The sequence below is a fragment of the Dama dama genome, chromosome 4, assembly GCF_033118175.1.
Source record: "Dama dama isolate Ldn47 chromosome 4, ASM3311817v1, whole genome shotgun sequence".
Classification (NCBI taxonomy): domain Eukaryota; kingdom Metazoa; phylum Chordata; class Mammalia; order Artiodactyla; family Cervidae; genus Dama; species Dama dama.
The window spans coordinates 43975059-44003001 of record NC_083684.1 but is presented as its reverse complement, the minus strand read 5'-3'; the positions used below and the strand labels follow the sequence as shown (position 1 = coordinate 44003001).

The 27943-nt window shown below is 40.9% G+C and overlaps 1 protein-coding gene across 1 annotated transcript in view; it reads right to left on the bottom strand.

Annotated features, from left to right (window-relative positions):
* The window catches only part of PMFBP1 (polyamine modulated factor 1 binding protein 1), a 53597-nt gene extending 27157 nt beyond the window's left edge, over positions 1-26440 (bottom strand). Inside the window, exons 1-3 of the mRNA XM_061135012.1 lie at positions 26429-26440; positions 20309-20464; positions 10916-11158 (exon numbers count right to left, since the gene is read on the bottom strand). Coding sequence (XP_060990995.1) covers positions 10916-11158; positions 20309-20464; positions 26429-26440 — 411 coding nt within the window. The remainder of the gene's footprint in view (positions 1-10915; positions 11159-20308; positions 20465-26428) is intronic.
* Positions 26441-27943: the final 1503 nt, after the last annotated feature.

Genomic DNA, 27943 nt, shown 5'->3' with positions numbered 1-27943 from the left:
AAATTATATGACTTGCATTATATGTATTGAAGGAGTTAAGAGCAGGAGGCTCATCAAGGAGGGCTTTATTTGGGTTCAAATATTTCAGAATTCAGGTAGAACACATTCTATTGATTTAAGTTAATATATTTGCTGCCTGCCATTCGAGAGTCGTCTTAGGAAAGGATCATTTACTTTGAGGTGTTTATTAGGGGAGGAAAAGAGAAAATGAATATTTTATATTCATATGTTTATAACAGAAGCTGTCAGGAGGCCTGCCTATACCCTCTTGACACTCACCATTCCTCTGTATGTTAACTCCCTCCCAACTGCAAGCATCTTTAGTTTTTTTGCCTGAGGGATGCACTGGCCCCAGGAGCCCACTCAAGCAGAGGAGCAAGACAAGACAAGTGACAAGTACGGGGAGTTAACAAGATCAGGTGCAACCCTCAGCCAATGACTGGAACGATTGGCTGGGATCAATTTTCAGTATGTCCTACATTTTCTACTGGAGTTCTCCAGAGAGATTGAACCCTGGTTTCCCACAGCGGTGATAATCTTTTTTTTTTTTTTTAAATGACTTTGTATTGGAGTATAGTTGCTTTACAACGCTGTGTTAGTTTCTGCAGCACAGCAAAGTGAGTCAGCTCTATGTATACATGTATCCCCTCTTTTTTAAGCTTTCCTTCCCATTTAGGTCACCACAGAGCACTGAGTAGAGTTCCCTGAGCTATCCAGTAGGTTCGGCAATGACCTGAATAGTAATTTTCTTTATGGGCTTCCTGCCCTTGTTGACACACCTCCCTACTCTTTCACTGTGCTTCGTGGGATCACCTCCCTCCTGAATTAACTAGTACTTACAGAGTCAGACATGACTGAGTGACTAACGCATACTTGTATCCATCTCTTTGTTTTAGGATCTGCTGTTGGGAAACCCAAATTTAGACAGAAGTTTGATACTTCTGTGAACAAAGTATTGGGGGAATTTGGCAGAGTGCTGAAAGTAACTTTTCCAGGACTTTCCCATATTGGGCTCTGTGTCCCTGACTGTTGCTTGCCAGATCCCACAACAATTCCTCCTCTCCTCCTTGTAATAGAACCTTGACTTTGTTTGGGACAAAAGTGTGCCTCATTAAAACACTGCATTTCTTTGCCTTCCTAAGAAATTGCTACAGTCATGTGACTAATTGTTGCCAGCGGTATATAAGTCAAAGCATTGTGTGGGGCTTCTCGAAAGTGTCCTTTAAAACGGAGGAGTGTGGGAGGCGGCCCTAAAATGGCATAGGAATAGGATGGGGAGACCACTTTTTCCCACACAAATTCATCGAAAGAAAATTTGAACGCCGAGCAAATTCCACAGAACAACTTCTGAATGCTGGCAGAGGACATCGGGCACCTAGAAAGGCAGCCCATTGTCTTCGAAAGGAGGAAGGACAAAATATAAAAGATACAAAGAGAGACAAAAGAGGTAGGGACAGAGATCCGTCCCGGGAAGGGAGTCTTAAAAAAGAGAGAAGTTTCCAAACACCAGGAAACACTCTCTCTGGTGGGTCTGTGGCGAGCCTTGGAATCTCAGAGGGCAAAATAACCAGAAGGAAAAATAAATAAATAATTAAACCCCACAGATTATGTGCCTAACAGCAACTCCCAGCGGAGCAGCAGCCCAGACGCTCCCATCCCCCACTAGCAAGCGGGGGAGGAACAGGGAGGAGCAGGCTGCATTCCTTAGGGTAAGGACCAGGGCTGAATGCCCAAAGGGCAATCTGAAGGAACTAGCTTGAGATAGCAACCCAGACTGTGGGATACCTATCCCACGATCCCCGTGAAAAGCCCTAACCTAAGACATGGCCAGGCCCGCTCACAGAACAAAGGACTGAGCAGAGCTAGCTGGCTGCGGACCGGCCCACCCCCAACCGGAGACAGGCAGGTGAGGGCAGCCAGAGCTGGAAGGGGGCAATCGGCCCCAGAGAGGCATCAGATACCAAACTGCAAGCGGACTTCTCTGCTAACCAAGACTTCTTGGGATTCTGGACGGTGGACATCCCCCAGGAGGGTCGCAGCCAGAGACCAGCTCCCCAGAATAGACACAGGGCACACCTGAGAAGGCGCGCCCATTGTACACCCAGAAAACCGAGCGGCTGGAAAGGGGGAGGGGATAAGCTGCAGCCTTCAACTGGGGACGACTCCGCGAACCAAGCATCTGGTCACCTGAGCTGCTTGGACCTGGGATGGGTGCAAAACGCAGGCCCAACCAAGTCTGTGCCTTTGTGGAGTACCTGAGAACCTGAACCTGAGTGGCTTAGACCTGGGAAGTGCATGCAAACCAGGGCCCGCCTCAGACAATTCCCAGCAGAGCAACCTAGAGTCTGAGCAGTGTAGACTGGCAAAGCACACACTCTGGGAGGCGGGCAAACCCAGTGTGGCGGAACCACTGGGAGCACACGCCAGTGATGTTTGTTCGCAGTGTTCCTCCCTCCCCAAAGCACGACTGACAAGTGAGCATAAAAAAAGTGACCACTACTGCGCCCCTTGTGGCAGGGCGGAAATTAGACACTGAAGAGACGAGCAAACAGAAGCTAAAATAAACAGAGGGAACCGCTTTGGAAGTGACAGGTGCAATAGATTAATACCCTGTAGTTAGCACCACTACATAGGAAGGGGCCTATAGACCTTGAGAAGTACAAGCCGGACCAAGGAACTATCTGAAGATGAACTGACCCCACACTGTCTGCAACAGCTCCAGAGAGTCTTAGATATATTTTTACTACTATCAATTTTTAAATTAAAAAAAAAATTTAAAAATTATTTTTTATTTTCAAGTCCCCATTACTCCTTTAATTTTCATTTTTATAACCTACTATTACCTTGCAAAAAAAAAAGACAGACCCTATTTTTAAAGCAAACTTCATATATATATATATATATATAAAATAACCTCTGTGACTTTTTTTGTTTGTTTGTTTCTTTTATTTTATTTTTTTTAATATTGTATTTTTGGGAATCTAACCCCTACTCAAGATTTTTAATCTTTGCTTTTTTGGTATTTGTTATCAACTTTGTACCTTTAAGAACCCAACCTTCAGTACCCATTTTTACTTGGGAGCGGATCACTAGCCTGATTGCTCTCTACCCCTTTTGACTCTCCTTTTTCTCCACCAGGTCACCTCTATCTACCCCCCACCCCCTTTTCTTCTCTACCCAACTCAGTGAACCTTTTTGTGGGTTCCAGGCTGTGGAGAACACTTAGGGAACTGATTACTGAATGGATCTGTCTCTCTCCTTTTGATTCCCCCTTTTATCCTCCTGGCCACCTCTGTCTCCTTCCTCCCTCTTCTCCTCTCTGTGTAACCCCGTGAACATCTCTGAGGGATCCAGACACTGGAGAGCACATAGGGAAGTGATTACTGGCTAGCCTGCTCTCTCCCCTTTTGATTCCCCCTCTGCTCCTCCTGGTCACCTCTAACTCCCTTTTCCCTCTTCTCTTCTCCATGTAACTCTGTGTACCTCTTTGGGTGTCCCTCACTGCGGAGAAACTTTTCATCATTAACCTAGATGTTTTATCATTGCTGCTGTATAGATGGAGAAGTCTTGAGGCTACTGTAAGAATAAGACTGAAAACCAGAGGCATGAGGCTTAAGTCCAAATCCTGAGAATACCAGAGAACTCCTGAATCCAGGGAACATTAAACGATAAGAGCTCATCAAACGCCTCCATACCTACACTGAAACCTAGCACCACCCAAGGGCCAACAAGCTCCACAGCAAGACATACCACGCAAATTCTCCAGCAACACAGGAACATAACCCTGAGCCTCAATATACAGGCTAACCAAAGTCACACCAAACCCACTGACATCTCAAAACTTATTGCTGGACACTTCGTTGCACTCCAGAGAGAAGAAATCCAGCTCCACCCACCAGAACACCGACACAAGCTGCCCTAACCAGAAAACCTTGACAAGCCACCTGTCCAACCCTACCCACAGTGAGGAACCTCCACAATAAAGAGGAACCACCATCTGCCAGAATACAGAAAGGCCACCCCAAACACAGCAATCTAAACAAGATGAAAAGGCAGAGAAATACCCAGCAGGTAAAGGAACAGGATAAACGCCCACCAAACCAAACAAAAGAGGAAGAGAGAGGGAAGCTACCTGATAAAGAATTCCGAATAATGATAGTGAAAATGATCCAAAATCTTGAAAGCAAATTGGAGTTACAGAGAAATAACCTGGAGACAAGGATCGAGAAGATGCAAGAAAGGTTTAACAAAGACCTAGAAGAAATAAAAAAATCAATATATAATGAATAATGCAATAAATGAGATCAAAAGCACTCTGGAGGGAACCAACAGTAGAATAACAGAGGCAGTAGATAGGATAAGTGAGGTAGAAGATAGAATGGTAGAAATAAATGAAACAGAGAGGAAAAAAGAAAAAAAATTAAAAGAAATGAGGGCAACCTCAGAGACCTCTGGGACAATGTGAAATGCCCCAACATTTGGATCATAGGAGTCCCAGAAGAAGAGGACAAAAAGAGAGACCATGAGAAAATACTTGAGGAGATAATAGTTGAAAACTTTCCTAAAACGGGGAAGGAAATAATCACCCAAGTCCAAGAAACCCAGAAAGTCCCAAACAGGACAAACCCAAGGCAAAACACCCCAAGACACATATTAATCAAATTAACAAAGATCAAACACAAAGACCAAATATTAAAAGCAGCAAGGGAAAAACAACAAATAATACACAAAGGGATTCCCATAAGGATAACAGCTGATCTTTCAATAGAAACTCTTCAGGCCAGAAGGGAATGGCAGGACATACTTAAAGTGATGAAAAAAAATAACCTACAGCCCAGATTACTGTACCCAGCAAGGATCTCATTCAAATATGAAGGAGAAGTCAAAAGCTTTACAGACAAGCAAAAGCTGAGAGAATTCAGCACCACCAAACCAGCTCTTCAACAAATGCTAAAGGATCTTCTCTAGATAGGAAACACAGAAAGGGTGTATAAACTCGAACCCAAAACAATAAAGTAAATGGCAATGGGATCATACTTATCAATAATTACCTTAAATGTAAATGGGTTGAATGCCCCAACCAAAAGACAAAGACTGGTTGAATGGATACAAAAACAAGACCCCTATATATGTTGTCTACAAGAGACCCACCTCAAAACAAGGGACACATACAGACTGAAAGTGAAGGGCTGGCAAAAGATATTCCATGCAAATAGAGAACAAAAGAAAGCAGGAGTAGCAATACTCATATTAGATAAAATAGACTTTAAAACAAAGGCTGTGGAAACAGACAAAGATGGACACTACATAATGATCAAAGGATCAATCCAAGGAGATATAACAATCATAAATATATATGCACCCAACATAGGAGCTCCACAATATGTAAGACAAATGCTAACAAATATGAAAGGGGAAATTAACAACACCACAATAATAGTGGGCGACTTTAATACTCCACTCACACCTATGGATAGATCAACAAAACAGAAAATTAGCAAGGACACACAAATTTTAATGATACAATGGACCAGTTAGACCTAATTGATATCTATTGGACATTTCACCCCAAAACAATGAATTTCACCTTTTTCTCAAGTGCACACAGAACCTTCTCCAGGATAGATCACATCCTGGGCCATAAATCTAGTCTAGGCAAATTCAAAAAAATTGAAATTATTCCAAGCGTCTTTTGTGACCACAACACAGTAAAATTAGATGTCAATTACAGGAGAAAAACTATTAAAAATTCCAATATATGGAAGCTGAACAACACGCAGCTGAACAACCAACAAATCACAGAAGAAATCAAAAAAGAAATCAAAAGATGCATAGAAACAAGTGAAAATGAAAACACAACAACACAAAACCTATGGGACACTGTAAAAGCAGTGCTAAGGGGAAGGTTCATAGCAATACAGGCTTACCTCAAGAAACAAGAAAAAAGTCAAACAAATAACTTAACCCTACACCTAAAGCAACTTGAAAAGGAAGAACCTATGAACCCCAGGGTTAGTAGAAGGAAAGAAATCTTAAAAATTAGGGCAGAAATAAATGCAAAAGAAGCAAAAGAGACCATAGCAAAAATCAACAGAACCAAAAGCTGGTTCTTTGAGAAGGTAAATAAAATTGACAAACCATTAGCCAGACTCATCAAGAAACAAAGGGAGAAAAATCAAATCAACAAAATTAGAAATGAAAATGGAGAGATCACAACAGATAACACAGAAATACAAAGAATCATAAGAGACTATTATCAGCAAAATGCAAATAAAATGGACAACTTGGAAGAAATGGACAAATTCTTAGAAAAGTACAACTTTCCAAAATTGAACCAGGAAGAAACAGAAAATCTCAACAGACCCATCACAAGCACAGAAATTGAAACTGTAATCAGAAATCTTCAAACAAACAAAAGCCCAGGACCAGACGGCTTCACAGCTGAATTCTACCAAAAATTTAGAGAAGAACAAACACCTAGCCTACTCAAACTCTTCCAGAAAATTGCAGAGGAAGGTAAACTTTCAAACTCTTTCTACGAGGCCACCATCACCTTAATATCAAAACCTGACAAAGATGCCACAAAAAAAAAAAAAAAAAAAAAGAAAGAAAGAAAACTATAGGCCAGTATCACTGATGAACATAGATGCAAAAATCCTTAACAAAATTCTAGCAAACAGAATCCAACAACATATTAAAAAGATCATACATCATGACCAAGTGGGCTTTATTCCAGGGATGCAAGGATTCTTCAGTATCTGCAAATCAATCAATGTAATACACCACATTAACAAATTGAAAAATAAAAACCATATGATTATCTCAATAGATGCAGAGAAAGCCTTTAACAAAATTCAACATCCATTTATGATAAAAACCCTCCAGAAAGCAGGAATAGAAGGAACATACCTCAACATAATAAAAGCTATATATGACAAACCCACAGCAAACATTATCCTCAATGGTGAAAAATTGAAAGCATTTCCCCTAAAGTCAGGAACAAGACAAGGGTGCCCACACTCACCACTACTATTCAACATAGTTTTGGAAGTTTTGGCCACAGCAATCAGAGCAGAAAAGGAAATAAAAGGAATCCAGATTGGAAAAGAAGAAGTAAAACTCTCGCTGTTTGCAGATGACATGATCCTCTACATAGAAAACCCTAAAGACTCCACCAGAAAATTACTAGAGCTGATCAATGAATATAGTAAAGTTGCAGGATATAAAATTAACACACAGAAATCCCTTGCATTCCTATACACTAACAATGAGAAAACAGAAAGAGAAATTAAGGAAACAATTCCATTCACCGTTGCAATGAAAAGAATAAAATACTTAGGAATAAATCTACCTAAAGAAACAAAAGACCTATATATACAAAACTATAAAACATTGATGAAAGAAATCAGGACACAAATAGGTGGAGAAATATACCGTGTTCATGGATCAGAAGAATAAATATAGTGAAAATGAGTATACTACCCAAAGCAATCTATAGATTCAATACAATCCCTATCAAGCTACCAATGGTATTTTTCAGAGAACTAGAACAAATAATTTCACAATTTGTATGGAAATACAAAAAACCTCAAATAGCCAAAGCAATCTTGAGAAAGAAGAGTGGAACAAGAAGAATCAACCTGCCTGACTTCAGGCTCTACTACAAAGCCACAGTCATCAAGACAGTATGGTACTGGCACAAAGACAGAAATATAGATCAATGGAACAAAATAGAAAGCCCAGAGATAAACCCACACACCTATGGACACCTTATCTTTGACAAAGGAGGCAAGAATATACAATGGAGAAAAGACAATCTCTTTAACAAGTGGTGCTGGGAAAACTGGTCAACCACTTGTAAAAGAATGAAACTAGAACACTTTCTATCACCATACACAAAATAAATTCAAAATGGATTAAAGATCTAAATGTAAGACCAGAAACTATTAAACTCCTAGAGGAGAACATAGGCAAAATGCTCTCCGACATAAACCACAGCAGGATCCTCTATGACCCACCTCCCAGAATATTGGAAATAAAAGCAAAAATAAACAATAGGACCTAATTAATATTAAAAGCTTCTGCATAACAAAGGAAACTATAAGCAAGGTGAAAAGACAGCCTTCAGAATGGGAGAAAATAATAGCAAATGAAGCAATGGACAAAGGATTAATCTCAAAAATATACAAGCAACTCCTGCAGCTCAATTCCAGAAAAATAAATGACTCAATCAGAAAGTGGGCCAAAGAACTAAACAGACATTTCACCAAAGATGACATACAGATGGCTAACAAACACATGAAAAAATGCTCAACATCACTCATTATCAGAGAAATGCAAATCAAAACCACCATGAGGTACCATTACATGGCAGTCAGAATGGCTGCTATCCAGAAGTCTACAAGCAATAAATGCTGGAGAGGGTGTGGAGAAAAGGGAACCCTCTTACACTGTTGGTGGGAATGCAAACTAGTACAACCACTATGGAGAACAGTGTGGAGATTCCTTAAAAAACTGGAAATAGAACTGCCATATGACCCAGCAATCCCACTGCTGGGCATACACACTGAAGAAACCAAAATTGAAGGAGACACATGTACCCCAATGTTCATCGCAGCACTGTTTATAATAGCCAGGACATGGAAGCAACCTAGATGTCCATCAGCAGATGAATGGATAAGAAAGCCGTGGTACATATACACCATGGAATATTACTCAGCCATTTGAGTCAGTTCTAATGAGGTGAATGAAACTGGAGCCTATTATACAGAGTGAAGTAAGTCAGAAAGAAAAACACCAATACACCATACTAATGCATATATATGGAATTTAGAAAGATGGTCACAATAACCCTGTATGCGAAACAGCAAGAGAGACACGGATGTGTTGAACAGTCTTTTGGACTCTGTGGGAGAGGGTGAGGGTGGGATGATATGGGAGAATGGCACTGAAACATGTAAATTATCATATGTGAAATGAATCACCAGTCCAGGTTCGATGCATGATACAGGATGCTTGGGGCTGGTGCACTGGGATGACCCAGAGGGATGGGATGGGGAGGGAGGGAGGAGGAGGGGTTCAGGATGGGGAACACATGTACACCCGTGGCGGATTCATGTCAATGTATGGCAAAACCAATACAATGTTGTAAAGTAAAATAAATAAAGTAATTAAAAAAAATAAAAGGGAGGGGTGTGCCTTTTTCTCTCCACCCTATCTCCTACCATCACCCTGATTATTTGGAACAAAGATGTAAAGGTTGGTGCTCCAGCAGCCATCTTAGGTGACCTGGTAAATGGAAGCTTTCAGCTAATGATGGTGGAACCAAAAGACAGGACACAGGTAGCAGTCCTAGACTACCTCTCTCTTATTTTATGTCATAGAAATTAACTATTTTTTAATTTTTAAAAATAAAAAGTCTTTATTTTACTTTTGTTTTTGAAAGATCCTTCCACTAGGTATACAAGACTAGCTTGATAAATTTTTTGTATTTTCTGATTACTGAAGAAAGATCTGTTGACCCCCAGCATTCTCTTTCTGTGCAACTTGATCTTCTCTGTTACTCTATCTTATGAACTCTAAGAACTTAGTCTTCTGGGATCCTTACACAATCCCCTTCAAGTAAGGGAGTCTACCAGACTCTCCCAGATTCTCTTTTTTGTGTCATGGACTAGAAACGTGAAACAATAAGCTAAGGACAATAGTAGTGCTCACCTCATTTGTTTCCCATTTCTCAAGACTACTGTCTTTCATTGTCTGGTGTCCAGTGTCTTTAAAAACAACAGTGTCTAACTATTGTATTTAAGACACTATTGCATTGGGGTCTTCTGTTATATGAAGCTAAATAGAATCCCAACTACTAATAATTCAGAGTCACTTTAAGTTAGGATGTTTAAGTTAGGATGAACTAGCCAGTTTTAATACAGCTTTGCATTAGCCTTATTAAACCTTGTTGCTCACAGGCTTTGTCCCAGATTATGTTTTGTAGAATAACCTTTGTTCCTTTCCCTCCCAATCCTTTACAGCAAATTCTCATTGGTCATAATATTTCCTTTAAAAAAAATTCCATGTTTCTTCAAGGCCCTTCATAAATTCCCTGGAGTTAGTCATTAAGTAATAGCACCATTCAAGATAGCCCTTGGAATTTTATCTCTAAAGGCAGAGGAGGAAAATACCAGAGGAGGCTACCTGTTCCATTACTTCAAACCCGTGGTTTTACTACTGCTAGTGCTACCACTGCCCAACTGAGTTTAGTTCTAAGGCTTTTGTCTTCGTAATTTACTTGGGATTCTATAAAGATGATATACTCTGGTTAAAAAAAAAATACCATCCTGGACATGAATAGAAATGAATATCCAGAATGTACTTAAGTTAAGTCTACTTGATATAAAACTCCAGTTTGCAAAAATGACTGATGAGGTACTCTCAGTGATTAACTCAGACTCAACATCTGGTTATCTTATCCACTGTGCAAGTGCCAGGAATTTATATATGATTGAAATCTGATTTTTCTAAAAAAAATGATTGATTTAGTGGACTTTATACCTCTTTCATAACCCTTAGAGACCTAGAGTCTTTTGCATTTAAATTGCCATGGTAATAGAATGGAGATGATAAGCCTCCATGCACACCACACACATATATGTGCATGTGCACACATACACCCCACACACGTACACACATACCACATAGCTCACATGCATTAATACTGGACCTCTCACCCAGTTATGCCATTCTGTTTAGTTCCCTCTGTTCAGTTTCAAAGAAATCAAAGAGTTAAAGAGGGAAAGTTGATAAAATATGCTCAAGATGTGAAGCTCTCCTCTAAGTCCACTGCTTGCTTTCTAGTAGTTTTGACCTGATTTCTGTAGGTACATGGTCATATAGGACACTTCCATAGTTACTTTATCTATACCTCATCTTCTTTCATCTTGCAATGATGGTGGAGAATAACCAGGTCAGAAGTCTGCTTCTCCAGGACGGACTGATACTGCAAGAGGGAACAGTAAGAAGTCTGCAACTCCTCGGTGCGAAACTCCAGTTCTTGCTGAAAGGCCAGCAGCTTTTTCTTGAGTTGTTGGAGTTGCCTTAGATGACACTGCTTATTGGGCTCAAAATCCATGTGTGTCTCCTCAAATGCTAACGCTGGCTTCTTACTCTGCAATTGAGAAAGGCTTTAGATTGTCACCAAGCAGGCATTCATTCTTTGATTTTTTTTTCATCTCCTCAACCATTCACATCCATTTATCCACCCTTTTGTCTTTTCATCTCCAGAGCACTTATTAAATGTTTCACTCTGTTCACAATGAAGCATTACTTTGTACTTTCACTCTGTATGAAGAATTTAAAAGAAGGGAAAAACCATAGTTCCTTCCTACTATTTAGATATAGCATTCCTATTATGTAGGTCAGAAGAAAACACACACATGAAAGGGACCTAGAGAGCACTATAAAGAGACACTCGATAATATGCTTATGTTTTGTCTTCATGTAAAAAGAAAACACAATTGACCTGGAAGGGAATGGATTTCTGGTTATGGTTCTTGGACTAAACTTGATTATTAAAAATGCCCCCCAAAAAGGACAAACTCTTGGGGAAATGGCTTTCTGGAATGCTGGGAAACAGGAGGCAGAGATATTGCTAAGGCACATCTGAGCACTGACTCTGTCTCCTCTTGAAGGCAGATATGAGCTTGCAGTTGCTGAGTATGTGTGTGTCTGTATGTGTGTGTATGTGTGTGTGTGAGAGAGAGATCTCTCCCTGCCAGTCCACAGTCAACCTGAAATGCTGCTAGACCCCACTTAAATTTTCATTCATTCATTCCATAAGCATATGTTGAGCACCTACATTGTATCAGGTATTCTGCTCATAGGACATATCCCTGAGTTGTTTATTCTGGTACAACTGAGGTCTTTGCACTGATGCTTCTATATTTTCTTGCCCAACACTCCCAGTTGAAACAGAAGCAGGCCCCTATGGTCCTTCTCCTCCATGTCCTCCACCTGTCTTTTGTCTGTAGAAAACTTTAGCCAAAGCATAAGTTTAATCAGAGAAGTGAGAAAATGCAGAAGCAAAGGAAAGTAGTCCAACAAGACCAAACCATAATAGCTTAGTCATTAAACAAAGTCAAGGAACTTTAGTTCCTTCTTAGTCTATAGATAATATTCTGAGCCATACCCTGTGAGCTGTCTTGTAGATACTGAAACCCCCACCAGGTGGAAGAAGTTAACTACCTGATGACCAGACTGTAGCCATGACATAAGCTGCCACAATTCTGAGAACTGGCCTCAAAGAAATGGGAACAAACCAACCCTGGAACTGAAGATCAACTGTACTTAAAACAATCAAGATGATGCTTGATCAGATTACTGCATGACCAATTTCAAGATGATTGTCAGAGCTGATGGTGCTGTTTCTGTATGTAGCACCTTTCCTCCACCTATATATCCCTGAAACTCCCCTTTAAAAGCTCTTGGCCACTGATTGTCAGTGGCAGGAGTGAGTCTGCCCACCCTCCTCCCCAGTTGCTGGCCTCTCACATACAGCAAGCTTTCCTTTCACCAACCTTGCCTCTCAAGTATTGGTTTTAGAGTGGTAAGCAGCCAGGTCCCACTTTTGGTAACATGGTGACTTGTGAAGGAGAGGTGGATGAAGAAGATAGCTTGTAGGCATCCCTTAGTTCCTTTCTCTGCTTATTGTCTTCCTATTCATTGTTTAAAACCCTGTCCAAATCCTGCTTTCTTTCTTGTTTTCCCTGCAAAGTTGTATTTGCACCAATACCACAGACTTTCTGGGCACGTCCTTAATGTGGCATTTCACATTCTGTCTTGCATTGTAATGATCTCTGTGCATCTTATCTTTTAATTAGACCATTAATTTCTGAAGGTCAGGGGTCATGTCTACTCGTATAGGGCCTAGATTAGAGATTCATACACAGCCAGGTATTGAACGAAAGAAAGACGTAAAAATTGGCTCCCAAAAATTTGAGCTTGTGGCCTTGGCCCAATTAACAGAGTACTTTCAGACTTTTCTAAAATTAAATTTTTTTTTTACAGTTTTATCAGCATCTTTTCTATATGTCATCAAATTCAAATACTGTAAGTATACAATTCAATGATTTGTGGCAAGTTTATAGGGTTGTACAACCATTATTATAATCCAGTTTTAGAATATTTCCATCACCTCAAAAATTCCCTCATGCCCATTTGTCACTCCCATTCCTACCCCAGCTCCAGGCAACCACTAATCTGCTTTCTGTCTCTATGGATTTGCCCTTTTCAGACATTTCATATAAGTGGAATTGTATAATATGTCATCTTTTGTGTCTGGCTTCTTTCGCTTAGCATAATGTTTTTGAGGTTCTTCCAGGCTGTAGCAAGAATCAGTATTCTGTTCATTTTTACTGCTGAACAGTGTGACTATACCATATTTTGTTTATCTGTTCACCAGTTAATGGATATTTGGATTGTTTCAGGTTTGGGCTATTATGAATAATACTGCTATGAGCATTAACAGCTATCATGTGAATGTCACATTTTCATTTAATTAATTTGTTAAGCAAATATTAGGGTACACCTCCTATGTGCCAAGCACTCTACTAGTTAATGGGGATACAGAAGTTTATAAAACAGAATCTCTGCCTTCGTGAGGTCTGCATCTACTGGTGGGGGAGATGTGTGGAGGGAGAGAGAGAGAGACAGAATGAGAGAGAGAGAGGTAGCAAATTAAAGAAGTAAATTGTGTAGTTTATTAAGAGGAAAAAGTGCTATGGAGGAGAACAAAGCAGAGGAGGGAGATGAGGAATGCCAAGATGGACGCAGTTGTAATTTTGAATTAAGTGTTCTCATGGAGGACCACACCAAGAAGGTGACATCTGAGTTAAGACAGTCAAGGAAGAAGCCTGGTGGGAACGTACAACAGGAACACTCCAGACAGAAGTAATAGCAAGTGCTAAGACCTGGAGGTAGGAGGTGCCTAATGGTGTTTGAGGAGCCACTTTGTTCAGGCTGGAGCACAGAAAGTAAGGGGAGAGTGGTACCCGATGAGGCGAGAAAGGAAAGGGAGGAGAGGTCTTTCAGGACCATGTAGGCCATCCTTAAATCCTTAACTTTTCCTTTTAGGGAGATGAAGGGCCATTGGAGGGTACTGAGCAGAGGAGTGACGTGATCTCCTGTAGATGTCACAAAAGACACACTGGCCATTATATTGAAAACAAACTGTTGGGAGCCAAAGACAGAAGTGGGGAGACCAGCAAGGAGGCTGCTGCAAGATTCCAGGTGAGAAGGGACAGCAGCATGGACCAAGGTAAAAGCTGGGAGAAGTGGCTGGATTTTAGATGCATGTTTGAAAGTAGACTCTACAGGATTTGCTTCTGCATTAGATGTGGAATGAGGGGAGATAATGGTCATCCAAGGCAGAATGATTCCATGGTTTTGGTCTGAGTAACTGGAGAGATGAAGTTTTATTTACTTTTATTTTATTTTTGGCTGTGTCATATGGCAGGTGGGATCTTAGTTCCCCAACCAGGGACTGAACTGGTACACCCTGCATTGGAAGCACGGATCTTAACTGCTGAACCACCAGGGAAGTCCTGGAGAGATGGAGATTTAAAGAGATTACTTCAGTAAAAGCTGGCACCCAAAAGGAAAAAATCTTCTCTAGTGAGAGTGGGTAGGGGCAGCACAGATAAGGTCAGGGAGGCTCAACCCAGTTCAGAACCAGAAAGACAACAGCTGATTGTGTCAGTTCAATCTGAAAGAGAAGACAGAAAATGGACCATAATGGTCAGCAGGCAAAAGAATTCCCAGACAAAGACAAGCTGAACCCTTGACCTGAACATTTGGTGTATGTGGCCAGAGGGAAGTGGATGAGACTTCTTTTCTAGGCCAAACAAAGTTGAATTTTTTATTTACTCTGCTACAATTGCCAACATTTACAATAAATGTTTTAAATTAAGTGTTTTCATTCTTTTCAAGATAAGAATGGTGCTATTCTTACAACTCATCTGTGAATGAGGTTCAGAGGGAAGGGGCTTGGGAGTGATGTGTGTGTGTGTGTGCTCATGCTCACATGTGTGCATGAACACAAACATGCATGGGGGAGGTTCTCAAGAGCCCAAGTCCTCAGTCTATATAGGTGAAACTGTGGGGTGGGTAGCTACTTGGAGAAAGACATGGTCATGGATAAACACTTAATGTGGGTAGAACTAAAGCAAAGGTGTGAACACCTGGGGTATGGTTATTGCAGAAGGGCTTATTTCAGTAAAGCACCTACTTATAATCTGTCTTGCTCCAGTCCTGTTTCTCTTAGCTTTGTTGAAGGTGGCTTGATCTCTAAAAATTAAGAAAGCGGAGCCTGGTCCTCCTAGAACTTATGTGCAATTGTCGATTTGGACCTGCCACTCTACTGCCAGATGTGTGTGCCCCAGTTGAAAACTGACCAGTCTCCTCATTGTATGTTCTTTCTCTGCCTCCCCTTATTTCCACATCCCCGTTTTCTCTTCATTACCCAAAAGAATAAAAGAAATGCTCTTCTTTTTAAAACAAGCCAAACTCTTTCCTTAGGGCTTCCCCTCCGAGCACATGATCTATACTTTGGTGTGTTCATAATTGTTCTTTGACTTTTAAGCCTCCTGTGGGTAAAGAGAGACTCCTCCTAGTGTAAAGCTTAGCAACCTGGCAGTGATACTGGAAAATTGTTAATAATATCCCTTCATCAGAGGTCGTGTTCAACCTTCTGGGTTTAATTTTGGTTTTAGGTAATATGATAGATGGACCAGATGATGAGAGTTCACTAAAGTTTTTCAGTATAGGGCAAAGGTAGCACCTGACCTAATTTGTCTGGCAATAAAGATCCAAGAACTGCTCATACCTGCAGAGAAACTAGAGTTTTCTTGGATGAAGATTTTAAACATTTGCACACTGTAGATACCTATGGGTTTAAAGGAATCAAATTTCAAAGACTTGGAGAAATGCCTAGACTTATTTGAGACCTATTAAATTTCTACTCATTTATCCTTAGGTATTCAAAAGGTTATTTTTCTTAATTCTAAATGAATAGAAAATGACATGCTATAGATTAAGCCTGAATTTCACTTATATTTGTACCAAGAAGCCATGTCACAAAGGCATCAATGCATTTCCTGCTGCTTCTCTGTCTTCTTTTTTTAAAAAAATTTCTTTATAGTGAAGGCAGATATTTTATTAGATTCTGCTTTGACCTTTAAACCGAAATCTGGAGAAAATTAGCAAGTTGGAAATAATCTTATGGAAGTAAGACTAGTTCTTAAAATGACCATTCAGAGTTGGACATGATACCGGAGGCCATCTGGTCTGCCAATGTTTCTCAGATTGATTTCTGTCCAGGATTCAGCTGTCTTAAAAGATAGAGGACCTGGCCACCTGTAGGAACCTGTTCTCATATTTAGACCACTTTTCAGCCCTCCTTGTGGTCAAAGAGATTATAGCTATTGCTCCCTCCTTGCTTATGTGGCCACTTGATCACAGAAGGAAATTAATTGGCCTGGCATGATTTCACCTTTTGAAAAATCATGTTGGTTTCCACCCAATACTTGGTGGTTTTCGAGTTGATGCTAATTGATTGATGTTAAGTTCTATATTTTCCCCGATATTGAAGTTAAGCTGACAGGTCTATAATTACCGAGATTGTCCTTTTTCCCTTTTTAAAAAGATGAGCACTTCATTTACCCTTTTTCAGTCTGCAGGGACTTTCTTTATTCTCTTGAGTTCTCAAAAATAATCGCTAGCAGCTATGTAATAACACCTGCCAATTCCTTAAGTACTGTTCGAAGTATATCATCAGGCCCTGCTGCTTTGCCTAAAGCCAGCTTTTCAAAATACTTTTTAACCATTTTATTCTCTTTTCTAGTTTCTGTCTCAGGTTGGCACTGCTCTGAAAATTGAGTCCTTGATGATTTTTCTTCATTTAAGAGAAAAAGCCCCATCTTTTCCCAGTCGTTGTCAGAACTCCTTTCCATATCTTTGAGGTGGGAAGTGAGATATTTCCCTTGTAAGCCTAATTTAGTCTTATATCGCTAGAGAGGTTCATCCCAGGGTTGGGACTAGGGTGAGGTAAGTGATGGGCACATCTTAAGGAGGCATTCAATCTTAGGACTGAACAAGTACAGGGTTGGCACCTAAAGAATGAGTGCCCTTGTACTTCCCCGGTGATCCAGTGGTTAAGAATCCACCTGTCAATGCAGGGTACACAGGTTTGATCCCTGGTCTGGGAGGATTCCACATGCCTCAGGGCAACTGAGCCCCATGTGCTACAACTACTGAGCCCATGAGCCCTAGAGCTGAGACTCTGAAACAACAGAAGACATACAATGAGAAGACTGTGCACCTCAAGAATAGTAGCCCTCACTTGCCGCAACTAGAGGAAGCCCATGGGCAGCAATGAAGAACCAGTGCAGCCAAAAATAAATAAAGCTAAAAAAAAAATAATGAGAGCCCCTGATATTTTGCACCCTAGGCATCTGACTTGCTTACCTCAGGCCCAGCTCTCTCTGTTCCTGGGACTTGGAGCACAACATATTCTTGATTTACAAGGTCACCTTGCCTGTCCCTTTTTTACACACACAACATCTGATGTCATATTTTAATTTTTTTTTTGCATAACTGTGTTCTGAACCTTTTGCTTATTTCTCCAGCTCCTTGTCAGCTATTAGTCAAAATTTCAGAAAGCCTTGGGTTCCTCCTTTGTTTCCATATTATATTTCCTTGTGGAAGGCAGATCTTGCAGGGGTTTTCTGAGTGGATGAATGTAAGTCTACATCTAATTGTGTATTTGTATGCGTAGTCTGCAATTTAAATAGCTACATACTTGGGGGGGAAAAAAGAGCCTGTTTTAAAGCTTGTTTCAAGCTGTTAGACCTTCTTTGGGGCAATTAGAATAATAAAATGTGACTTACTACTTTTCTCCCTCCAAGTTGCCAGGTACATTTATAAGCCACAAGACTTTCCCTGACTGGGGGAATAAACTTGCAACAGTAATGGTAAAAATATCCTAAAATGCTAATATTTAGAAAAAAAAAATTACGGTAATATCCTTCCTGGGATCCATTTAGGGAAACAATGAATTTTTCTATATTTGTGACTTACTGCAGAGAGGCCAATACTGCCTGCTAAGTTGCTTCAGTCATGTCCAACTCTGTGCAACCCTATGAATTATAGCCCACCAGGCTCCTCTGTCCATGGGATTTTCTAGGCAAGAATACTGGAGTAGGTTGCCATGCCCTTCTCCAAAGGACAGTAGTGCTCAGTAAGAAAAGGTAGAATTGAAAAAAAAAAATTGCTTTGCTTTTAACATTTTTAGGGCATCACAGAGGAACACTTTGTGGTTTCTATAGGGAGGTGGTAAGGGTCCTGGGAGAACTCTTAACAGAGTTCTAATTAACTCTAATTCTAACTCTCTCAATTAGGAGAGACCAGATCCCTGACTGCACCTAGGAGGCTAACTTGGAGGTCTAGCAACAGATCTGTGCAACTTGTACCTGCCTTATGTTCACCAAAAACTCAAGTCCCTAAGTAGAAATGATGACTGCAAGTTAGGAGTTCTTGGAGACCCAAAGTGTTTAGAAAACTCTGGGAAAACATCTCCCAGCTGGCTCCCCAGCTTGTGAGCATACATTTAGAGACTGGTTTAAAGAGCTTAGAGCTGGAGTTTCCAAAAAGAGAAAACCTCAGGATGAAGGGAAGTTGCCTCAGCTGATGAGTTGCCTAGGAGGTTAGTTCAAAATCAGAGTCTCAAGAAAGATGATCATGTCAGGAGATCCTCCTACCCACACATGTTCAGGACAAGTGTTACTGAGTATCGTGGCTTGGGCACCTCTGGAAGCAAGTCCTATGACAAGGAACCAGGCATCGAGTAAGTAGCTTGTGTGGAAGGTGATTTTAGGAAACTCAGGTATGGGAGTAGGGAAATGAACAAGGCAGGGAAGGAGGCTATGAAAGGAGGCCAACCTAGTTGCCACTGTGGGCACCTGGTACTGGGCCCTGTTGAGGAACTCCAGGAGAGAGCAAGGAACGTGCCTGGAGTTATTTCCAGTGAGATACGGTAAGGGAAATGGGCTGCTAATCAGCCCTCTCCCCATCAGTCACTGGTTTAGGGCTGCTTCTAGGGGCATTAATTCTTCTGAACTTCAGCTTGTCCATAGGACAAGGCTATGGGCTCCTGTATCCTGAAGTAAAGCTTGTAGGCAGAGAGCTGCAGGTGTGGCAATAAAGAGCTCCTGCTGCACTGACAGGAAGTGACACTTCAGGGCAGGTGGAATGGCTGCTATTTTCATGGGTGATGTAGAAGTTTGTCCAAAATCCACTAAGAGACTTCCCTGGCAGTCCAACGGTTAAGACTCTGCACTCCCCAGGCAGGGAGTACAGGTTCAATCTCTGGTTGGGAAACGAAGATTCCACATGCCACAAGACTCGGCCAAAAAATAAATAAAGTAAAATCCATTAAGAGATGCTGTTCTCTCCCCCCCCCCCCAATTATTTGTATTAGTTGGAGGCTAATTACTTTACAGTATTGTAGTGGTTTTTGCCATACATTGACATGAATCAGCCATGGATTTACATGTGTTCCCCATCCTGAACCCCGCTCCCACCTCCCTCCCCATCCCATCCCTCTGGGTCATCCCAGTGCACCAGCCCCGAGCACTTGTCTCATGCCTCCAACCTGGACTGGCGATCTGTTTCACACTTGATAATATACATGTCTCAGTGCTGTTCTCTCAGATCATCCCACCCTCGCCTTCTCCCATAGAGTCCAAAAGTCTGTTCTGTACTTCTGTGTCTCTTTTTCTGTCTTGCATATAGGGTTATCATTACCATCTTTCTAAATTCCATATATATGCATTAGTATACTGTATTGGTGTTTATATCTTTCTGGCTTACTTCACTCTGTATAATGGGCTCCAATTTCATCCACCTCATTAGAACTGATTCTCTTTACATAACTACATAACTATGATCTGGCTTTTTTTTTTTTTTTAAAGGGCAATGGATCTCAGGTGCTGCTAATTCAGTGTGAAAGACCAGGTAAAGAAAAGAGCTCAGATGTAAATAACCTTGGAGATAAGATAGCTACACTGAAAAGTCCTCAGGGCAGGGATGGCATCTGTGTGTGTGTGTGTGTGTGTGTGTGTGTGTGTGTAGTTCTCTCTCATTGTTTGCTCAGTAAGCGCTCTTGAATGACCAGTGGGAGAACTTTCTATTATTTCTCCTACCCAAGGAGGCAGAAGTGGAAACAGAGGGAGCAGAGGTGGGAAGTGGACCGTGAATCCCTTACGTGGCTGCTGTTCATCATGGCCTCTTCCACACAGAGCTGATTCTCCTGCAAGGTCTTCCCCTGTCTCTTGCAGACATTGTGTAGATTCTTGATGTCAGCTTGCAGGCTCAAGAGCTTGCTGTTCAGACTGCTTACGTCTCTGTCTCTCTCCCCCACCTCAGCAGTCAGAAAAACAAAAGCATCAATTATGAACTATCAAGAAAATGCTTACTTTCGTTCACTGGTTGACAGAGACTTTAAATTTGCCGGAAATTTGTCCATCAACCCTTTGCTGTTATTACTCATCTTGTGTAACATTTACACAGTATCCATTTGCGAGGTGTCTGAGTGCTCTGCATTATTCAGACAATTACTTATTTACATTAATTAATCTTCACCCACTGCTGTGGGTGCATCATAGACGCTTCCCTTGCTTTCAAGAGAAAGTCAGTGCCTAGAACAACTCCAGGCACCTTGTGAGCTGTCTATAATATTAATGGCTCTGCCACTGATGAGATGAACTAGTGGGATGTCAAATGGACTTGTCAAGACTCTAGTGAATCAGTGCTGGAGTTGATGCGGCTTCTGAAAAGTCTCTTCACTTTCCCTTCTACTCACTAAACTAAAGACTTCCCTCACCTACAAACCTGTGTTTCCCTGGTGACTCAGATAGTAAAGAATCTGCCTGTAATGCAGGAGACCGGGGTTCGATCCCTGGGTCAGGAAGATCTCCTGGAGAAGGAAATGGCAACCCACTCCAGTATTCTTGCCTGGACAATTCCATGGACAAAGGAGCCTGGCAGGCTACAATCATGGAGTTGCAAAGAGTTGGACACGACTGAGCAACTCACACTTTACACTTTTTATGTGTATAAAGCTTGTGATTTTCTTTGGAGACATACACCAATGGGAGTGAAAGTAAAATCCCTGGACTGATTGCATAAGATCCCTGTCTTTGATTATAAGTGAAGATGATTTGTTAATTACTGCTAGGTCAGATGGAAATTAGTGATCAAGATCAAAATAGAGAATGTGGGGCATAGTAGCTTGGGTGGGGTTGGGGCGTACAGCCGTGGGAAGGGGGTGGGGACTCTGTCATATAGGATGTCACCTTCCATTGCCAGTGTTGTGGGTGACAACGGTGTGAGAAGAAATTAGCAAGCAGCCCTCTGTGAACCTGTCCAGTGCTTTAGTCCTACCACTGTGGAAACTTTTTGTGATACTCTTGAGGATAGGCACCACCACCTCCGAGTTTTAGACGTTGGAACTGAGCCTGGTGCTTTTATAGTGGGTGCCTGCTTGTGTAAATTGCCCGGAGCAAGCTCTTAGGTGAGGATTCATGGCATCTGTTAAAGAAAACAGTCCCAATAGAAATCAGCAAGTAGGTGGGGGAAGCAGGACAGGGAAGAAGAAACTAAGGAAGGGCACAGTTTCAGGCAAAGTTTTGTGGGGATGGCTTCAGCCTAATTCCACAGGAACTCCAGAGTCCAAGTTACACCTTAGAGTCTGTCCTGATTAGATGCAATGAAAGCTGGGCTGTCAGCCTCAGCATCGGCCAGTCAATGGTTAAGGGGTGCCTCATGGGGTGTAAGCTCCCAAGGACTTCCAGCTTTCTGCTCTTGTGAGTAAAGTGACCCCAAATGCCCAAGGGCAATTCTTCTAAGAGAGTTGTAGGTGCAAAAGCACACAGAAGGCATGAATGCCCAGAAATGGCAAAGTGGTTCAAGTGATAGTGTCCAATGTCCCATAGGTGGTTAGCAGAGGAAAGTTCAGCTCTCCTGACCCTGTAGCCAGGGCTCCACCACCACGTCCCACTGATTGTGCTGACTTCTTAAATGTATGAGCTTTATAAGGCATATTCCCAGGGGGAGCTGGAGACCTGATATGGACATCATAAATCAAGCCTTGCTGGACAGGTCAGTTTAAGAGACCTCTGTACAAGGCTGGGGGTGGGGTGGGAGGGGGCAGAAATAACCACAAGAATCGGACACCTCAATGTCAGAGTATTCGGAATTCAGAAGGTTTCCCAGAAGTGCTGCTGTCTCAGCTGATTTATTCCATCATTTCCATTTAGTACCTGGACATTTTTTTTTTTTTTTTTTTACCACTTTACAGTTTAATTAGGTTAACGGCGTGGCTCTGTCATTAAAAGGATTTCATTATCTCAAAACTCTCCTTCTTCCTCTCCAGCTCCTGTCCCTTGTTCCCCACTTTCAGAAAAATAACAGTGGATGTCAACTGCCCCAAGCATGTAATTACCATTAAGACAATTACCAGGGACTCTCTTAAGAGAATATGTGTAGAGCAGCTTAAAAAAAAAAAAATGGTGTACAGACTCTGTTCTCTAACTAGAAAACAAAATCCTTGATCTGACAAGGAGCAGCAGTTTGATTCTAGGGCTTTTAAAAGCCCTTTTCTCATGACTGCCTTACTGGGAATAGAGTGTGGAGACTCACTGGGGAGTTAGGGGAGAGCCTAGGGGTTCCCTATTGCTACAGGACTCTCTCTTTGGCATCTATGAGCAGATTAGGTGACAATACAATGCATGCTCTGTGAAAGTGCCACGTGCCCTATACTCTCGCCTGGATGCTGAATATATGCACCCTAAGGTGAGGACCGTGTCACCAGATTGTTGTATATGAAGCCGGGCACACTGAGGACTCACTAACAAAGTACCAGTGATATACAACTTGAGCTTCTCCATGTTAAAAGCTCAATACCCTCTCAGGCCAATTAAAAAAACCCCACTCCTTCTAGTTTTAGATGTCCTCTGAGAGGAAGGCCGGCTAGCCCAATTCTGTTGCATCACCAGGGCTTCAGAATTGGATCTTTAATGTACACGATCTCATCTAATTTGGACATTAGCACTGACTCAGAGTCTCTGAGGCAATTTCTTTGTTCATAAAACAAGAAGTTTGGAATAAATAGTCCTTTCTTTGAGGATGCCCTAGACCAGTTGAATAACAAAGGTATTTTGCTAAACGTCAAATGAAATTTGCTTTGGAAATCAGGACCTAACCATTCACTCCTAAAGGCCAAATTATACAAGGGTTTTGATTCACCAGAATAAGAGTGAAAATGCTGGGAGAGCACTAAGGTGATTTCCATGAACCATGTATTATTTTTTACTGTAGGTGGTTGTAAGAAGGGGCTGTGCTCACCTCAGAACTCCATAAAGGCCAGTGTTTCTGAGGTTCCAGTAAACTTAATTTCTTGCTAATATCATAAACAGAGGTCACTGTACACTTTCTAATCCTATGTGCTTTATGAATGCTAAATTCCAGGCAGATGCCTTTTGAGTATCAATATGCAGTAAAAATTGATTTAATCTGACATTTCATCAATCAGAGCTCTGTAACCAGTACTGGGGCACGAGATGAACTGAGAGTCTAATGTTGACCCTCAGGTGTCATCTGATCCTGCTCTAGATATGAAGTCACGAACAATCTGAAATCACAAGCCTCCACTGCTAGGTGGGTTTCACATTCATAAACCATGTACTTAGATACAGGCAAACCTCAAAGATATTGTGGGCATGGTTCCAGACCACAGAGATAAAGCAAATATCACAGTAAATCAAGTCACACAAATTTTTTGGTTTCTCAGTGTATATAGAAGTTATGTTTACAATATTCTGTAGTCTATTAAGTTTGCAAAAACATTGTATTTTAAAAAGTATATACCTTAATTTAAAAATAATGTATTGCTAAAAAATGCTAACCATCATCTGAACCTTTAGCGAATTGCAATCTTTTAGCAAAAGTAACAAAGGTCACTCAGCACAGATCACCATAACAAATATAACAATGAGCAGTTTGAAATACTGCCCAAAATGCCAAAATGGGACACAGGGACACAAAGTGAGCAAATGCTATTGAAAAAAATGGCGTTGATAGACTTGCTTGACATAGGGTTGCCACAAATCTTCAATTTGTAAAAAATATAATATCTACAGAGTGCGATCAAGTGAAGCTCAATAAAATGAAGTCTGCCTGTACCTAGTTTTGCTTATAAGGGGTTGGAACCTGGTCACTTTGTTTGAAGGCCTGTGATATCAGCAGCAGCTACCAACCACAGGCAAAGTGGTGAGTGCTGATGCTACAGTTGCTACTATACTCAAGATAGTTATTAGAAAACAGGTTACTTACTGAAGCAAATTTTCTGTATTGATTAAGTGAGTCTTTTTTCAAAGAGCATGCCTTCTTGAACACATATTTCAAAAGATGGGAGGAAATTTTGCTCTAGGCTTCAAAAGTATTGATAGGACTTTCCTGGTGGTCCAGTGGTTAAGAATCTGCCTGCCAATGCAGGGGACACAAGTTTGACCCCTGGTCCGGGAAGATTCCATATGCCCTGGGGCAACTTAAGCCCGTGCACCTCAACTACTGAGCCCATGTGTCACAACTACGGAGCCCACATGCAGCAACTACTGAAGCCTGAGTGCCCTAGAGCTCATGCTCTGAAATAAGAGAAGCCACCACAATGAAAAACTTGTGCACTACTGAGCAGCCCCCCACTCCACTTGCTGCAACTAGAGAAAAGCCTGTGCAACAGCAAAGACTAGGCACAACCAAAAAAATAAATAAATAAATAAATAAAAGGTTTTTTAAAAAGTATTGACAGATAGTCTTATGCTTCTTCTCCGGGGGAGCTGATGTTAAACTGAAGCTTGTGATTCAGTAGCACACTCAGGCCCCAGGAGCATCACAAAGATTCAAGATGGCAGCATTTCCCAGGATTTGGAACCTGAACAATAAAGCTTGGGTGGCAGTTTCCAGAGGAAATCTGGAGTCCACCAACAATATCATAAAGTTATTATCTGGGAAATCAGTTTTATGATAAAGAAAGGTCTTCAATAAACAATGGAAAACCACCTTTAGCCCTCACTACCATTCAAAACATATCAGTTTATAGTCAGAGTTATGTTTTTAAAAGCATGAAATCTTAAAAGTTAACATTTTTACAGGAATTTTTATAGTTTACTTCTACAGTAAAAGAGTTTAAAGTTATCTACAGTAATTCCAAACATTGCTATTGATATTACTAACTTGATTCCTGAGTTTACTTTTTCATCTATAAAAACATTACAGTTTTTATTTACTTATGATGGGAATTAATGGGCACTTACCCAAGGTTTAGCCTGTGAGTAAAAATTTTGGAGCCAATTATGTTCATATAGTGAAGACTGAGTATATTTTACTGTGTCTTAAATTCTTTAAAAACTGGCACCCTGTATAAGTATATGGCTTAGGATATACATGACCTGTCAGAGATCCACCACCTATGGAACATAGGCCAGTTCTCATTGGCACATAATTTCCTCCAACATACCCTTGGAGAAGTTATTTCCCTAGAGAGTAAGCTCCACAAGAATAGAGATCTTTGTCTATTTTGTCCACTGCTTCATCCCCAGGCCCTAGAGCAATGCCTGGCACAGTGAAGTGCCCCAAAGATATCAGGTGAATGAAGAAATGCCCTTCTGGAGAAGCTACATCAGACCCTTTTTCTTCCTGCAGAACTTTGAGTGAATCCTAAAGGGCTCCCACTAGTAATCTAGCAGGAAAGGAGTTGAAACACCTCTTTTGGAAACTGCTTACCTCTCGGTAGGAGGTCTGTTAGAAAGCGTATGTCATCTGGGACAGCCCTACACTAACAAAAACATCCCCCCTTAAGTCCTTTCTGGAACAAGTCAGGGAAAACATAAACATAGTTTGACTGAAATATTAAACTCAGCAGAACACTCTGTTTCCATATCAGTCCAGATAAAGAGAAAATGTTGGCAATAGTATTTAATAAGTGCTTAAGTCCTAAGCACTGGTTTTTTACATGTGGTATCTTACTTAATCCTCACAGTGAGTCTTGGAAATAAGTGCTCATTATTCATATTTTCTAGGTAAGGCAAAGGAAGCTCAGAGAGGTTAAGTAAAATGCCAAATATCACACTGCTATTAGATATGGACCCAGACTCACCTAGCTTAAGTCTGGGCTCTTATATGTTATGTATGCTCTGCTGCCCACCTCTGTCTGAGATTTGAGGATGCTTATTATAGGAATTTTGAATCATGAAATTTGAAAAGATGTCCCTTGTAACAAAGGTTCAAGCAACTCTATTCCTTTATACAGAGGAGTAAGAAGACTTACCTCATCTTTCATTTCCTTGGCACCTCTCAATTCTCCTTTAAGATTTAGCATTTTCTGAGCTTTGTTATAAACCTGAAAAAGTCCAAGAATTTAAGATGGAAAAAGCATAAATTAGTCTGGCCCTTTAAAGATTTTCCCACCTGGATATGTGCTCTCAGCAGGGAGTCTGGAAAAATTTCTGAACTGTTGGCAATACTTACTTGCCTACCCATCTGTTTGTGTTTTCAAAAGTGTGTTAAAGCCTTTGCTAGGAAAACAGGACTGTGGTTTTACATCTTTTCCAAAAAATCCCCAGTTGGTAGGTAGGCTAGTTTCTGAACTCATCCTTCTTGGAAAGTAAAAGGTCTGAAATGATTTTACTTTCTAGGTTTCTAAATAGTCTATGGCTCAAATATAGTTAACATTAGGTACTAATTATGAACCAGATGGGATGTGCACATCAACTTCATTCTCATAATAACCCTGGGAAGTAGATACTATTTCTGTCTCTACAGAGGAGGAAATTGAAGCCCAGAGAGGCTAAGTGACTTACCCAAGGTCAGACAGGCTCTCTTACTACTCCATGGGGATCTTCCTTTCCATTAATTTCTACTTATTAATTTGGAAATATCTGATGATGTGATTTTTTTTTTGCAGCGTCAAGTTACTGTTATATTGGCGGTTGTAAAGTTAGGAAACTTGGAAAGTGCTGAGAACTATCCAAATAAAAAGCCTCAAGGAAAACCACAGATATTTGCACATATGTGTGTGTAAGCATAGGATGATGCATGTGAGGTCATAATGCACTGCACTTATTAAAATAATCTAATTCATTAAGTTTTAAACTCCAGGACTAGAGGAAGTTTCCATCAGGCACTTACCTGCAGAATAGTTCCAAGAATGAGAAGCTATCAAAATACTCATTCTTTGTAATGAACCACATACCCCACCCCTAATAAAAGCCAAGAGGAAGAAAGAATGCTGGTGAGAATTTGGAATGTTTTATGGGGTTGTATTCTGATGTGCTGCATTGTTTACCCTCTTACGGCTTCATGCAGAGAGATGTATCGTGGGAACGGTGATGTCAATCTGGTTTAGCCAGTAGGGAGGGGCTAGGTGATGCTGCAGTAACAAATAATCCACAAATCTCAGTGATTTAAAACCATGAAGGTTTATTTTTCACTTGTGCTACATGTCCTTTATGAGTCAGCTGGGGCTCTGCTCTTTATTGTCCTCAGTTAGTAGAACCTCTATCATCTAGTATGCTGCCTGTTGCCATGGCAGCAGAAAGGGAATTAGGTGAATCACACACAGGTTCTTAAAGTGGAAGTGACACACTTCACTTCTGCTCACATTTCATTGGCTAAAACAAGTCCTATGGCTATGCCCACTTTCTTCCTTTACCCCCAAGAGGAAATATTGGTGAATGTTACAAATCACTTCAATGCAAGATATCTTAGTTGATTGGGCTGCTGTAACAAAATATCACAGACTGCATATCTTACAAAGAACAGAAAAACTTTTTTCTTACAGTTC